The sequence below is a fragment of the Caenorhabditis briggsae genome, assembly GCF_000004555.2.
Source record: "Caenorhabditis briggsae complete genome, chrV, whole genome shotgun sequence".
In the NCBI taxonomy this organism is placed as follows: domain Eukaryota; kingdom Metazoa; phylum Nematoda; class Chromadorea; order Rhabditida; family Rhabditidae; genus Caenorhabditis; species Caenorhabditis briggsae.
In genome coordinates, this window is record NC_013488.2 from 2,477,607 (window position 1) to 2,492,728 (window position 15,122).

At 36.0% G+C, this 15,122-nt stretch overlaps 3 protein-coding genes across 3 annotated transcripts; 2 read left to right on the forward strand and 1 right to left on the reverse strand.

Annotated features, from left to right (window-relative positions):
• Positions 1-2,326: 2,326 nt before the first annotated feature.
• On the forward strand, positions 2,327-6,021 carry Cbr-srbc-59 (the record flags this gene model as incomplete). The annotated part of the gene is given in 6 exon segments (XM_002635565.1): positions 2,327-2,530; positions 2,536-2,904; positions 2,947-3,048; positions 3,986-4,220; positions 5,284-5,639; positions 5,842-6,021. Coding segments are annotated over 6 exon segments (1,446 nt in total), but the record flags the coding sequence as incomplete, so codon positions are not given.
• A 2,165-nt stretch (positions 6,022-8,186) lies between these two features.
• On the forward strand, positions 8,187-11,911 carry Cbr-srab-16 (the record flags this gene model as incomplete). The annotated part of the gene is made up of 6 exons (XM_002635566.1): positions 8,187-8,395; positions 9,803-9,880; positions 9,938-10,274; positions 10,323-10,518; positions 11,624-11,688; positions 11,822-11,911. 6 exons carry the CDS (start codon positions 8,187-8,189, stop codon positions 11,909-11,911), a joined length of 975 nt encoding a protein of 324 aa, XP_002635612.1.
• Positions 11,912-13,170: 1,259 nt separating this feature from the next.
• On the reverse strand, positions 13,171-15,107 carry Cbr-mrpl-39 (the record flags this gene model as incomplete). Its single annotated transcript, XM_002635567.1, has 4 exons — positions 13,171-13,500; positions 14,084-14,391; positions 14,439-14,606; positions 15,038-15,107. 4 exons carry the CDS (start codon positions 15,105-15,107, stop codon positions 13,171-13,173), a joined length of 876 nt encoding a protein of 291 aa, XP_002635613.1.
• Between the last annotated feature and the right edge of the window lie 15 nt (positions 15,108-15,122).

Below are 15,122 nucleotides of genomic sequence, written 5' to 3' on the forward strand. Positions count from 1 at the left end.
TGAGATTCTGAGGTTCTGAGATTCTGAGATTTTGAGATTCTGAGATTCTGAGATTCTGAGATTCTGAGATTTAGAGATTCTGAGATTTTGAGATTCTGAGATTCTGAGATTTTGAAATTCTGAGATTCCGAGTTTCTGAGATTCTGAGATTCTGAGGTTCTGAGATTCTGAGATTCTGAGATTCTGAGATTCTGAGATTCTGAGATTTTGAGATTCTGAGATTTTGAGATTCTGAGATTCTGAAATTCTGAAATACTGAAATTCTGAAAATTTTGAAATTTTTGAAACTTCTCTGATTTTTTTGTTGAGAAGTATAACTCGAAAAAAAGGAAACTTTTGTGTAGATCAAAAAAATATATAAATTTTGCCCTACCGGGTAAAAAATGCGGCAATTTCAGTTTTTTATTGATTTTCAAAAAGATCACTCTTTTTCATTTTTAACAGTTTTTTCTGATTTTCCAAACCATATTTTATCTTATTTTCCGACGTTTTTTTTTTTTCAAATAATCAACTTTCAAAACTATTATGCGTTTTATGCAATTTTCGAAATATTTTTTAAACTTTTTTTTTAATTTTGAAAATTCGGAATCTCCGAATTTCAGTATCTCGGAATCGCAAAATCTCAAAATCGCAGAATCTCGGAATCTCGGAATCTCGGAATTCGGAATCTCAGAATCTCAGAATCTCAGAATCTCAGGATCTCAGAATCTCAGAATCTCAGAATCTCAGAATCTCAGAATCTCAAAATCGCAGAATCTCAAAATTTCAGTATCTCAGAATCACAAAATCTCAGAATCTTAGAATCTCAGAATCTCAAATCTCAGAATCTCAGAATCTCAGAATTTCAGAATCTTCGAATCTCTGAATCTCTGAATCTCCAAAATATTAATTTCCAGGTGAAAATGTTCCACGAAACCTCATCATTCATTTCCGGCCAAAACAGATACATCAAAGCTGACGAATCCACAAATTTCATCGAAATCAAACTGAAGGAGATGCTGAAAAAACGGGACGAGGAGCTGAAAAAAGCGAGAGATGAGAAAAATAGGTTGGAGAGAGAATTGAAGACACGAACTCAATATAAAAAGAAGAGAATTCAAACGGGAGTTGATGAAAAGTTGAATGAGAAGACGAAGGACTTTAAGGATTCGGGAAATTCTGAAAATTCAGAATCCGGCGATTCTTGGGAATCTCCAAAACCCACAAACGATTTGGATCAGATTGAAGTTCGAAAGACACTTTTGGATTTGTTTGATTCGATCCATGAAATGAGAGAGAAGAATAAAGAATTGGAATTTTTGGCTGAGCAACGGAACAAATGGACTGAGAAGTTTTTTGAGGAGAACCAATCGTTGGTACCAAAAATGAAGATTGATTTGAATCCCATTAGTCTCTCGGAGAAAGTTCTGGAATTTGTGAAAAATCTGAAACCGTTAGAGGAGGATGAGCAGTTGAAAGAGAGTGAAGTGTTGCAGTTGAGAGCCGAAGAAATCAAATTTTTCGAATCGTTGGTTTGATTTACTAATAATTTTCTCTGTGTAATAATAATAATTGTAATAACTTGTGCGTTTGTATCTCCTTTTGAGCTTTGGAATAAATTTGATCAATTGGGAATTTTGAAAAAAAAAAATTATAAGTCTATGATTTCAGAAATCTGAAAATTTGAAAATTTGAGGGACCTGAAATTATTGTAAATGGTCAAAATTTGATCGGTTCAAAAACTCAAAAGTTCCGAAATTCAGGAGTTCAGAAATTTAGAAATTCAGATATTCAGAAATTTTGAAATTCAGAAATTCGGAAAATCAGAAATTCAGAAATTCAGGAGTTCAGAAATTCAGAAATTCAGAAATTTAGAAATTAAGATATTCAGAAATTTTGAAATTCAGAAATTCAGAAATTCAGAAATTCGGAAATTCAGAAATTCAGAAATTCAGAGATTCAGAAATTCAAAAATTCAAAAAAAAAATCGGAAATTGAATTAGTTTTTTCTTTACAGTAATCCCGAATTTTTTACAGTAATCCCGAATTTTTTTCCGAGACACATCTCTCACATGCTCTGTAAACGTGAGAATTCCAATTTCAGACATCAGTTTTCTCCAACGACTACAATAAACAGACTTCCTGGTCAAAAAAGATACAAAGTGATCTATTGATTAGTTCGTGACTTTTCAGATGTCGTGCTTCATGCTTTTCGTATTCGTAGTCTTATGTATCACTGTTCAGAAATAGGAAATTAGAAAAATGCTCATCCAACTGTTAAGAGCACAACAACGGACATGACTAACTAGAATAATTGTGATCATTCTCTCTAAAAATGTCAACTATTATTACCACTGTCTCCTTATCAGCTCTCGTATTCTCATTCATTAATGTCCTACTTAATCTGTACCTTTTATTTATGGTTTTTTGTAAATCGAAATTCTCAAAGAACAGTTCTGGATTGTTTTTGATCTATTTCAGGTTCGCTGTGGACATGCTTTATTCCTTTGCTAGTAAGAACACATGTTTCTTGACTCTTAACTTTGACCTGACTAAAAACCATTTTCAGCGACAATCCACTTCACATACAATATCCTCAGAATGCTATCTCCCGACCTGGTAGTCAAGAATTTATCATTTTTCATCGCTTGGCCTAACCTAATTTTTGGAAGCATTCGATCATGGACCGTCCTTTTTATAACTATTGACCGAGTTTTAGCAACCTGCATTCCTATTATCTATCACCTTCACAGATCCAAATTTCCTCTTTTGGCAGTTTCAATCTATATTTTTGCCTACGTGCTCTTTGAGCAATACATCTTGTTTGGAATTTGCGCATTTATCATTGATGTTCCGTTGAGTTGTGCAAACTTTGGATGCACTACAAACCCTTGTTATCACGACTATTGGGAGTATTATGAGCAGGTTTGTTAGGGTTTAGAAAATAATAAAACCATAGGTTTTGAGATAATGCATTTTTGTGTGGGTACATTATCTGTGCTATTATGCTTCCGCTTGTTCGTTTGGAACAATTGCTCACACTCTACTAACAATCAGACAATATCGAGAGTGAGTATATCTACAGTACCGGTCAATAAGATATATATATATATATATATATATGTTTACAAAAAATATTGCTCAGTTGATTTTCAGCCATTTAGACCATTTTCAGAATTCTAGAGCTCGGCTGTCAGAATTTTTTAAAAGTTTCTAGTTTTTCAGCTATTTGCTCAATTCTGAGAAACACCCCTTTTTGGCCTGTTTTTGTACTGAAAACGTGAAAGTAACAGGTGTCCTTCAGAAATCGGCAAACAGCTCAAAAACTAGGAATTTCCAGAAAATTCTGTAAATGCAAAGTTCTCAATCTAGATCTGTTTTACAACCTCCAACATTGTCAAAGTGATCGAACACTGGACAGCCGAACTCCAGACTCTAGAAAAAGATGACAATCAACTGAACAATTCGTTTTTGTATATCTCATAGATTGGTACTGTAGTTTGAGACATCCGCTACACTATGACAAGACAATCTAGTTCCCGTTCTCATTAGAAAACTGGAAATCTTTGACTTTAATTTATTATCCAATTTGAGCGGGCACTCACTTTGTCCTCTTCGCTCCCTGAACTACCATTGTGACTACTTGGTATACGGTAAATGTATTAAAAGAGGGGAGACATTAAGCACTTAGCCCAGTTTATATAAGCCCTTTGAGCATACTTGTAACGGACCGCGCCGGGCCGTGCTGTGCTTTTTTTCCGAATTTCGGAGGCCCGGCCCGACCCGCGGGCCCGTCATTTCACAAGTTTTGGAAATTTCAAAAAACACATAAGGGGGGCCCTGAGCTCAAAATTTGGCTCAAAAATACAGGATTTTTGATACCGAGCCTTCCGGGCCGGCCCGGAATTTTACAAGTATGCCTTTGAGGAGATGAGGGCCCATAGTTGGAGGTGCCGCGTAGCCACAGCCTAATTACTTCAAATCCAGATTTCCCCAATTTTTTCAGGCAACTCGAATTTCGCTCCTCGACTCATTCATCATTTTTGTCTTCGACCTTCTTCCCATTTTTCTGATGAGCAACTTCCCAGAAGTCAACTTTCGATCTGTTGGACCTTTAAGTGCTCTTTGTAAAAACTTTGGATTCGTAATTGAATCGATCATTACATGTGGAGTACTAATTGGTAAAAATCAGCAAGTACAACCAGGCTCCGTCACTAGAATCTCTCGATCTGTTATTGTACCGACCTAATAAGTTTGAATGAAATATTTTGAGAACATTGATTAAACGAATTCCGCACCCACGTTGTTCTGCACATTAGAGCTCATGTGCGCTCATTGGAGTGTGAAGTCGAAGGCTTACATCATTATCTAGTTTTGAAATATTTCGTTTTCTTCCTCATTTTGTTGAAAAATGTATGTCCCGGTTTTGATAACGGCTTCATCAGCCTTGTTCCTATCCCTGAATACTTTTTACTTGAATTCTTACATTCTTTTGGCTATTTTCTGTTTGAAGAAAGCCCAGAAAAAATCTGATATGACTCTTATCTATTCAAGGTTTGCAGTGGATGTGGTTTACGCGCTTTGTAGTAAGTTTCAGATATTCACAGTACCATATTTTCCAATGGATCTTAGGTAATTTCCAGGAGTCTGGAGCTCGGTTGTCCATTTTCCGATCACTTTGAAAGGTTGGAGGGTGTAAAACAGACCTAGATTGAAAACTTTGCATTCACAGAATTTTTTGAAAATTCCTGGTTTTTCAGTTACGTGCCGATTTCTGAAAGACACTTTTTTGCGTTTTCAGTACACATGGGCACAAAAAAGAGTGGGGCGGGTGGATTTTCAAAAATTCGGAAAAAAAAATTAAAAATAGAAAACATTTAAAATTAACATTCAAAACACGAGTGAAATCGCACATGTTTAAAGTTAAGCGCGTAGAGGCTGTGCAAAGCGAGGAGTGCGCAGACACGCAGAGTGGTGTTTTGCGTCATAACTTTGTTGAAAATTGTCCGTTTGAGATGATTTTCTGACCGTTAGATAGACCTTTCCCCCTTGTTTTGGATCTTGTTTGTACTGAAAACGGGAAAAACATGCATCCTTCAAAAATCGGAAAATAGCTGATGATCTAGAGGTTCTCAAAAAACTCTGTAAATGCAAAGTTTTCAATTTAGGTCTGTTTTACACCCTCCACAATTTTGAAAGTGACTGAAAGCTTGACAGCCGAGCTACAGATTTCTGAAAATGGTTTAAATTGCCGAAAATCAATTGAAAAATACGTTTTTGAACAGCTTAAAGTATTCTTTTCAGATTGCTTTAACCTAACTTACTTTCTAATTCGCGTAGTCTCTCCGGATACTGTAGTCAAAAACTTGTCATTTTATATTGCCTGGCCAACCTATAACCTCGGATCTATCCGAGTTTTTCTCGTGTTCTTTATCATCATCGACAGACTTTGCGCATCTTACTTTCCGATTTTCTATCACAAGAACAGATCCAAATTGCCCAATTTAAGCATATTCCTCTCACTTTTTGTGTATGCAATTTTCGAGCAAATAATTCTTTTCAAATTTTGCCAATTTGAAATTGATATTCCGACGAGTTGCCTGCATTTGGGATGCTCAGTGAACAAGTGCTATCATGACTATTGGCTGTGGTTCGAGCAGGTTTGTGATTAGATTGATATCAGTGATAAACAAAAAAAGATTTTTAGATCGGCTACTTCTCAATCGGCCTATCATCTGGGGTGTTATGCTTTCGACTGTTTGTCTGGAGTCGTCTTTCCAAGAATCAGACGAATAAAAGGATTTCTAGAGTAACTTGACGCAATAATTGATACAAAAAATTGATGCAAAAAAAATTTTTTAGACCACTAGAATATCCCTATTGGATACTGTCATAATTTTCGCATTCGATATACTTCCCTCATTTCTGTTCACTCATTTTCCAGCTGTCAATTTTGAAACTGTTGGGCCATTGAGTGCGTTATGCAAGAACTTTGGATTTGTTATTGAGGCGATAATTATTTGTAAAGTTTTAATTGGGAAGAACGGAGTCGCGCCAATTAACACTAGTAAATACACACCAAACGCTTCTTAAGGATTATGTACTTTTGTAATGAATTCGTTGTTTTTTATTGTTTCGCACAATTTGAATTTTTCCGGTCGAAGATTTCTTACACGGGATCATGATTTTTTGGTCCGTCGTTTTTTTTTGGTTTGTGTTTTTTTCCTGTGCTTCTTAGATTAGATTAGATTTATTTATTTTCAGAGCGGTGACAAACGGTACATAAGAAAAAGGCAGCCCCCCTCACGAGGAGCGCTTAATAAGTTAAAAAAAGAAGAATAATGGAAAAGGGAGGAATTATATACAGTAAAATACATGTGTTAAAAATAAGGATAATAGCTAGTAGCGAGAAATAGAAGAATCAAGGAGATTTTCAAATTGGGACGGGGTGAGGAAATGGGGTACATTGGCAGTTATGACTTTATTAAAACGCCACCCAATACGTTCTCATTTTTGAGCTTAATTATTTCGGTTCTTATAAAATTTCACATAAAAAAATGTGAACTGATAAAATATTCATCGTATTATCAGCAACATTTTATCAGTTGACACCAGAGATGTCCGGATTCCGGATTCCGTGCTTTTTTTCATTCCGGATTCCGGATTCCGAATTCCGTGAAAAATATTTTTGTCCGGATTCCGTATTCAGAAAATGTGTTAATCTGCATGAATTCTCTGCCGTTTTTGAACTTCAGAGACTAATAATGCGAAAATAAAGCCCAAATGTGTTTTTTACATTTTTTTTCTGCCCATCGGAGACCTCAAAATTCCCAATTCCGGATCTCGGGAAAATTATTTTATTTCAGATTCCAGTTTCCGGATTCCGTTTCTCAAAAATAGTCATTCCGTACATCTCTGGTTGACACATTTTTGTTTAAAAAATATACGTTCTCTGACACTTGTATCTTTCGCTCCATTCGAATGATTCGTTCGTCGCGTTGCTGGAAATTTGAATGAACATTAAAAGATTTATTTGGTTTGATTTGATTGATTTCCTTTGTTATTATTACTCGGAACTATGCGAACCATTCAAATTTAATTAGGCAATTTTCATTTTGTTTTTCAAAACTCACTTTTCTTGAGAACCGGTATATGTAAGCAGGCATTATGAGAGAGTATAATGGAACAAAGTAGATGACTGAAAATTATTTTTAAAGATTACCGTATGAGTCCCTTAACTTTGATCCAATTTTTCTCGGTTCCTATGAGAGATATCGAAATTTTGTCAACTGACAAAATGTAGCTGATAATATGATAAACATTTTGTCAGTTGACACATTTTTGTTATCTTTCATAAGAACTGAGATACATGAGTTTTGACTTAACCAAGATAATCGAAAAAAGAAGAACGGAAAAGGGTGCGTCAACTTCGAAACAATTTATCTCGGTTTCTGTAAGAGATATCGAAAAAATTTTAACTAATAAAATGTTTATCATATTGTCACCAACGTTATATCAGTTGACACATTTTTGATAACTCTTACGGGAAATGAGATAATTAAGCTCAAATTGCATGTACGTTATCTTTGAGAAAAAATTTAAAATATTTTTTTCTGAATCTTTGTGTGTTTTTCTTTTTGCTTCACTTTTTCTTTCTTGTTTTTTTTCAATCCATTTTCCTGGGAACCTGTTAAATCATTAATTTTCCCAACCAGAACTAGGTTAGAATCTTTTTTCAGAGAATCCAGTTTTTTTGATTTCTTGATTTTCCACTTCCTTTCAAAGAATCTAACGTTTATTCCTTTCTCCCGCATGCAAAAAATTGCTACACAAAATATCATAATTACATGTCAAATTCGATTTTCTAGTCTGAAAATGCGTCTGTCTCAGAAATTAAGTTTCACAGAATTTGAAAACGAACATAAAAGAAAAACATGTATTGTTTGACACTATAATCCGTCATGAGCCTTCTTCGGACGTCAGGGCCTAATCCTCAATGAATAGCTCCCATTTTTAGAGAAGTATTATATTTTTCTGCCGACAACTCGAATATTTTCATTTCCCAGTAACTCAATAACAATCAAAAACCCCCTTCAGACAAGAATCTTGACTCAGTGGATACAAAACATTCCGTCGAATTCGTTGTAATTTTATTGACTAGGACTAACTCCATTACTCATTTTTCTTCTCATTTTTTCCACCGAAGAATGGCATGCGACAAGAAGTTAGTGGCGAAAATTGTGGATTCGAACATTTTGACATTTGTCGAAACGTTCATGTTGATCCTATCGACTATATCAATCCCAGTGCTGTTTCACATGTTTCAACGATGCAAAAATTCTAAATTGTTTCATTTTAATATCCGATTAATCTCTGCGTTTCACTGTCTTTGTTTGATTATTCACTGTGTGGCGAGGTAAACTAATTAGAGCAATTTGAACAATATAGAGATAATTTGAGCAATTTTTGAACAATTTAGAGATAATTTGAACGATTTAGAGGATGGTCAATAAGATGTACAAAACGTATTTTTCAGTTGATTTTTGACCATTATCAGAAGTCTGAAACTCGGCTCACAGGTTTCCGATCATTTTGAAAATTTTGGAGGGTGTAACACAGACCTAGATTGAAAACTTTGCATTCACAGAATTTTTTGAAAATTCCTAGTTTTTCAGTTACTTGCCGATTTCTGAAAGGCACTTTTTTCGCGTTTTCAGTACACATGGGCAGAAAAAAGGAAAATTCGAAAAAAATACTAAAAAATAGAAAACATTTAAAACTAACAGTCAAAACACGGATGAAATCGCACATGTTTAACGGAAGTTATGCGCATTTAAAGTTAAGCGCGTAGAGGGTGTGCAAAGCGAGGAGTGCGCAGACAAACAGAGTGTCCAGCGTCTCTGCGCCTCTCACCTTCGCGAGGTGTTTTGCAGCACACTCTAAAAACCGTCATAACTTTGTTGAAAATGGTCCGTTTGAGATGATTTTCTGACCGTTGGATAGACCCCTCCCTATTGTTTTGGTCCTTGTTTGTACTGAAAACGTGAAAAACATGCATCCTTCAAAAATCGGAAAATAACTGCTGAACTAGAAGTTCTCTAGAAGTTTGCTAGAAGTTCTCAAAAAATTCTGTGAATGCAAAGTTTTCAATCTAGGTCTGTTTTTTACCCTTTAAAATTTTCAAATTGATTGGAAACTTGTCAGCCGTGTTCCAGACCCTTGAAATAGGTTGAAAATCAACTGAAAAATACGTTTTCTATATCATTTTTACCGGTACTGTACGTAAAAGGAATTTCTAACTATTTCGCAACCAGGCGTTTGAGAACGGTTGCATCATTTTCGGTTCTAAGGCCTAGTCGATATGGTTCGTTGTAAAATGATTAACTGTGAAATGACAGGTTCTAAAAGGTCTGGTGGCAAAATGGTCGGTTCTTAAACGATCGGTTGCGAAAGGACCAAGTTCTAAAACAGTCAATTACTCTGCGCTTCCGAAACGTCTCAATTTCAAAACTTTGCGATTCTGGAACTTTGCAGTTTGTGAACTTAGTGGTTCCGAAAAGACTTAGTGCTTAAACTTGTTTTGAAACGTCGCAGTTCTGAAATTTCTTGTTGTAATACGGTCAGTTGCGAATTCATCGGTTTCAAAATGGCAAGTTTTAAAACGTCCGGTTGCAAAGTGGTCACTTGCTAAATTACCGGTTCTAAAACGCCTAGTTGCGAAATGCTCTATTTCAAAATGATCGTATCTATTGGCTTTTTAAGTATCTCAAATTAATAAAACTTTCAAATTGATCCTATAAATCCAAAAAAATTGATATTCCAGAGTCTTCCAACATGGTTCTGACCTATTTCTCTACTTTTCGCATATTCCAATTTGTGAAAAAGTTCCCAGTATCCAGAGGTACCTTTTTGACAACCACCCCTTCAAAATTTGGAGTCTAAATTTACCAATTTCCAGATGTCTCTCCACGCGAATCCCCTACATTTTCGGATTATTCTGCGCCAGCTACTCGACGGTTTTCATGGTTATCGAGCGAACGATAGCAACAAAAAGCTACAAAAAATACGAAAATCGTCACAAAACGTTGGGTTGCATGCTTATCCTGGGACAAATCTTCATGGGCGGCGCGACCACTTTTGCGATTTTTTACAAATTCGATTTTCAAAACGCGCAAGAGTTTTGCACGGGAAGCCAATCTTCGGATCCCTATTTTCTGATCATACCGGAGGCAGTTGCAATTTTGTCAAATGTTCTTGCATTTTTCCAATTTGGCAGACTTATGAGTATCAATCGGGTAATCCACAGTAATCTCAGAATTTCTTGTATAAGGTTATTTTTTCAGAAAATCCGAGTTGGAAGTAGCTCAAACAACTTGAGCCAGAAGTATCAAATCGAGGAAAATTTGAATGTTGTGAATATTTTAAGAGCGTTTACGAAGTGTGATTTTATATTTATTTTGATTTATTTCACAATGGGAATTCCGTTTCATTTGATTGGAAAGCATATGGATTCGGCAGAGTATTATGCTCTTTTTGAAGGTGAGCTCAGTTATTTAGGTCCTGCATTTTTGATAATTCGACCACAAGCTCAAGGGCAGAAAACCAAAGAAATGCAATTTTAAGAAATTCTTGAAAAGTTCGATTTTTGGAATTTTTGAAAGTTTGGAGTTGCCGAATTTTTGGGAATTTGAGTTTTCAGAGTTTTTTTTTGGGAAGTTTTGAATATTTTGATTTTTTGATTTTTATGTTACCGTAAAACCTGTAATAGAAGTGCCTCCTGACTTTCAACTTTGAGCTCAATTATCTCGGTTCCTGATAAAGATATCAAAAATGTGTCAACTGATAAATTGTTTATCATGATAGCAGCAACAATTTATTAGTTGACACATTTTTTACATCTTTATCAGGAACCGAGATAAATGGGCTCAAAGTTGAAAGTCAGGGGGCACTTCTATTACAGGTTTTACGGTAATTCAAACGTTTTTTTTTTAAATTTTCATAGTTTTCGATTTTGGAAGAAATTTTCAGAAATTTTTAGTGTATTTTTCAGATATTCTAAACCTGAATTTCAAAAATTTTGGAATCGAAATTTCAGGAATTTTTAGAAAATTTTGAATTTACCTCTCCTATTTTTTTGATGTTTGGAGTTTCGGATTTTTCGAAAATTTCGATTTTTTGAAAATTTTTAGAATTTTGCAATTTGAAACTTTCGGAGCATTTGGAACTTTTGAAACTTCCAAATCGTTCGAATTTTCGATTTTTTGGATATTTGAAAAATTTAGGAAATTCCCGAAAGATTTGAATTTTTTGGAATTTCGAACTTTTAAATTTTCGGAATTTGTAGTGTTTTTGGATTGCGGAATTTTGGAAATTTTGTATTTTTTGGAATTTATAGAAATTCTAAAAATGTCTGGGGGTGTCTGGGGGTAACCGTGAAACCTGTAACAGAAGGCCTCCCCCTTTCAAGCCAATTTATTTCGTTTTCTGTGAAAGATATCAAAAAGGGGTCAACTGACAAAATGATTATCATAATATCAACTACATTTTGCCAGTTGACAAAGTTTCGATATCTCTCATAGGAACAGAGAAAAATTGGATCAAAGTTAAGGGAATCATACGGTAATCTTTAAAAAATAATTTTCAGTCATCTACTTTGTTCCATTATACTCTCTCATAATGCCTGCTTACATATACCGGTTCTCAAGAAAAGTGAGTTTTGAAAAACAAAATGAAAATTGCCTAATTAAATTTGAATAATTTGCATAGTTCCGAGTAATAATAACAATGGAAATGCAACCAAATCAAACTAAACTAATTGTTCAATTTTCATTCAAATTTCCAGCAACGCGATGAACGAATGACTCGAATGGAGCGAAAGATACAAGTGTCAGAGGACGCATACTTTCAATTCATTCATAATCAGTGGACCTAACTTTTTTCTTATAAATTTTCGTTGAAAATTCGTTGAATATTCGTTGATATTCCCTTGGGATGCTTGGGATCCTCGGGATTCTTAGGATCCTTGGGATCCTGGGGATCCTTGGGATCCCTGGGATCCTTGAGATCCTTGGGGTCTCGGGTCCTGGGTCCTGGGCCCTGGGTCCTGGGCCCCGGGTCGTGGGTCGTGGGTCGTGGGTCGTGTGTCCTGGAGCCGTGAAATTCAAGATGACTTCTTTCAATTCCTGGAAGAGGCAACACTAGCCCTATTTCAATATTACTAACCATAGGCTGGGAATTAAAACCCCATAACTTCGTGGACTCCTACTGTAGACGTCAAGAATATCCCAGCCCAGTAAATAAAGGTTTGTCGGATGAATTGATGTTTTTATCTTTGTACTATTTTTTCCAGAACCACCAAATCTGCTAGAATATGGCGCATCGACAGGGAGATTCATGCATTCCAAGGATCTCTATCGTCAGAAGCTCCCAAAGACACCGAGAAGGAAATCACCGCTCCGATCGATGGCTGTCGGTCGGAGGTCGGTCGGTCGGCTAACATTCCCGACCGAATGGAAGCCTCAGTTAGTGTCCTCCTTGAATTTCCAATAAAGCTTTGTTATCCTTGTCCCTTGTATTAATATTCAGGGGTTTCAGTGGAAAATAGCCAACTTACAAGGTCTACGAAAGTACTCCAGAATTTTCCGATTTGCCTGAAAATTGGAGGGAATACTAAACAAAAATAGATCTTCATTTTTGTAATTGACAACTTCCTTGTAAAAATTCATCCTAATGAGATATGCCATGTGTAACCAAAAAGTTCTAAAATTAGCACTGATATTGATGTTGCTTACTTCAAAGGCGCTTAACTCAAAAACTACGGTAGCTAGAAAAAAGTGGTCAACTACAAGCTCTATTTTTGTTTCTAAAAATTTCAGACATTTCGAAACATTTTGGATCACTTTTTAGGACTATTTTCTTCAAATTGAAAAAGTAGAATCCACAATTTTCAGAATTTGAATTCTGGAACTTCCAACTTTTCCTATTTTCCAAAATTCGAATTTTGAGGTTGAAAATTTCCAATTTTTCGCATGAATAATAGCATTTCTGAGTGAAAGCTTGACTTTTAGATGCTAAAAATTGCCTTATTTTCGAGCAAAAAAAATGGATTTTCAAGGCTTTTTTGGGATTCATAACGAAAAATAAAGTAACAAAACAAAGAAGAATTTCTATACACTTCTAAAATATAGATAATTATTGAGTTCTACTAAATTTCTGCATGGCATTCTTCGCGATGAGACTCCATGAATACGACGACGTCGGCTGACAGTGTGGAATCGAAACACCTCCAACGATCACTTCTGAATCATCGATTTTGGATTTGAAAATCGAAAAACGGCCGATTTGACGGGTGGATCGGATGACGGGACCGTTTGTGGCGAAAACTTGACGGCCGATTCGAACGAGATGATCGCCTTGAATTCCGGATTCTTCTGATACTGATTGAGGGATGGAGAGGGTTTCGAACGGCTTCTCCTCACGGATGAACGTCTTGCCGAATCGATTGATTGTGTTTAGCTCGTCCTGGAAAATTGAAAAATTTTAAAAATCCGAACATCAAAAACTTTCAACTTCGGAAGGACTTTTTTGAGAAAAAACTAGTTACCGTAAAACCTGTATTAGAAGGGCCGGTCCTTCTATCGTTCCATGGTACCGGAGGGCCCTTCTATAGCAGGAGTCCTTCAATTAGAGGGGGGCCCTTCTTTTTTTCCGGCCTGTTTTTCCGAAATTTAGCTTCGAAATTCATGAAAATATGCCAATTTCCACAAAATATATCAAAAATTTCATCGAAAAATAGAGTTTCAGCAAATTTCTATTAAATTTTGGAGTTCCCGGAATATTTTTCGCTGAAAAAGAACGGAAACTTTCTGATTCAAAACACATTTTGAAGGGGGTTCTTCCTCACAAAGGGCCCTTCTATTTTTCCGAGCCCGTCACGGAGGGCCCTTCTATTAGAGGGGTCTTTCTAATACAAGTTTTACGGTGAATTTTAGTCAATTTTAAGGTATTTAAATCAATACTAAAATAATTTTCTAGCGAATTTCGTTTCCTTTACAGTCCATTTTAGGTCATTTCTGAAAGATTTTTGAGCATTTTCAGCACTCACCGGTGTGAAAACATTTCCATCCAACCCTTTGACTGCCACAGAAAAGAAACCATTCTGAATATTGTCCACTGGAAAACCAAAATCCACGTCACCACTGAGCGCTTCTCTCAAAAAGGCGGCAGTGACCAGAGAGCACGATCTCCAATACGCCTCATTCACCAGATTCACATGCTCCCGCGTATCGAATCCGATTCTTGTGATCTCTGATTGGTCGGCGATCGGCTGATTGACACTAGAGAAATAGGCTCCGCCCACTGATGGTGTCACCTCGACGAGCACCGCGTCGTCGGCGAATTGTTTGGAGAGGTCTGGAAGGAATTTCAGAGGTTTAGGACGATTTTCAGTGAAAAATTACGATTAAAGCAGTGAAAAGCGGTCGAAACATTGCGATTGACGAGCACCGGTCGGGGGTCATCCACATTTTTCACTGTCACCACAATTTTGTCCACTTTTTTCGCATCGCCATAAACTTGATGACGGATGTGATCGAAGAATTCGGAAGAGAGAATTGGTGAAGGAGTTTCTGAAAAATTCGAATTTTTTTAGAGCTGGAAATTGGGATTTTTGGGTTTTTCTGATGAAAAAAGTTGGATTTTTCGGTAAAAATCGTTATAGTGCGAGAAAACTCAAATACAGATTCTATAGGAAGAAAAATAGCCTGAAATTCAAAATTCCAGATTTTCAGCGAATATTTGCTTCTCTCTCCTGGAAAATCCAAATTTTCTTAGGTTTTTCGACTTCAAATTCGGAAAATTACTTCATTTACACCAGAAAAAGGAATTTTTAGAGATTTTGAAGAAAAATCAAATTTTTAGCCCTCTCCCCAAAAATCTTCGAGAAAAAGCAATTTTCTATTATTCTCCAGCTTTTTTTGCGCACTTTTCTACCTATAAAGCCTTCGAATCCTTTATTTTTTAATTTCAATTTTCAAAATTTCCTTTTTCGATGCCTCACTTTCCACAGCGGCCACCGACGTCGTGGATGTTTTCCGCAGTGCGAGTAGACTTCTGACGGGCACTTTCATCGTTCAATTGACCTA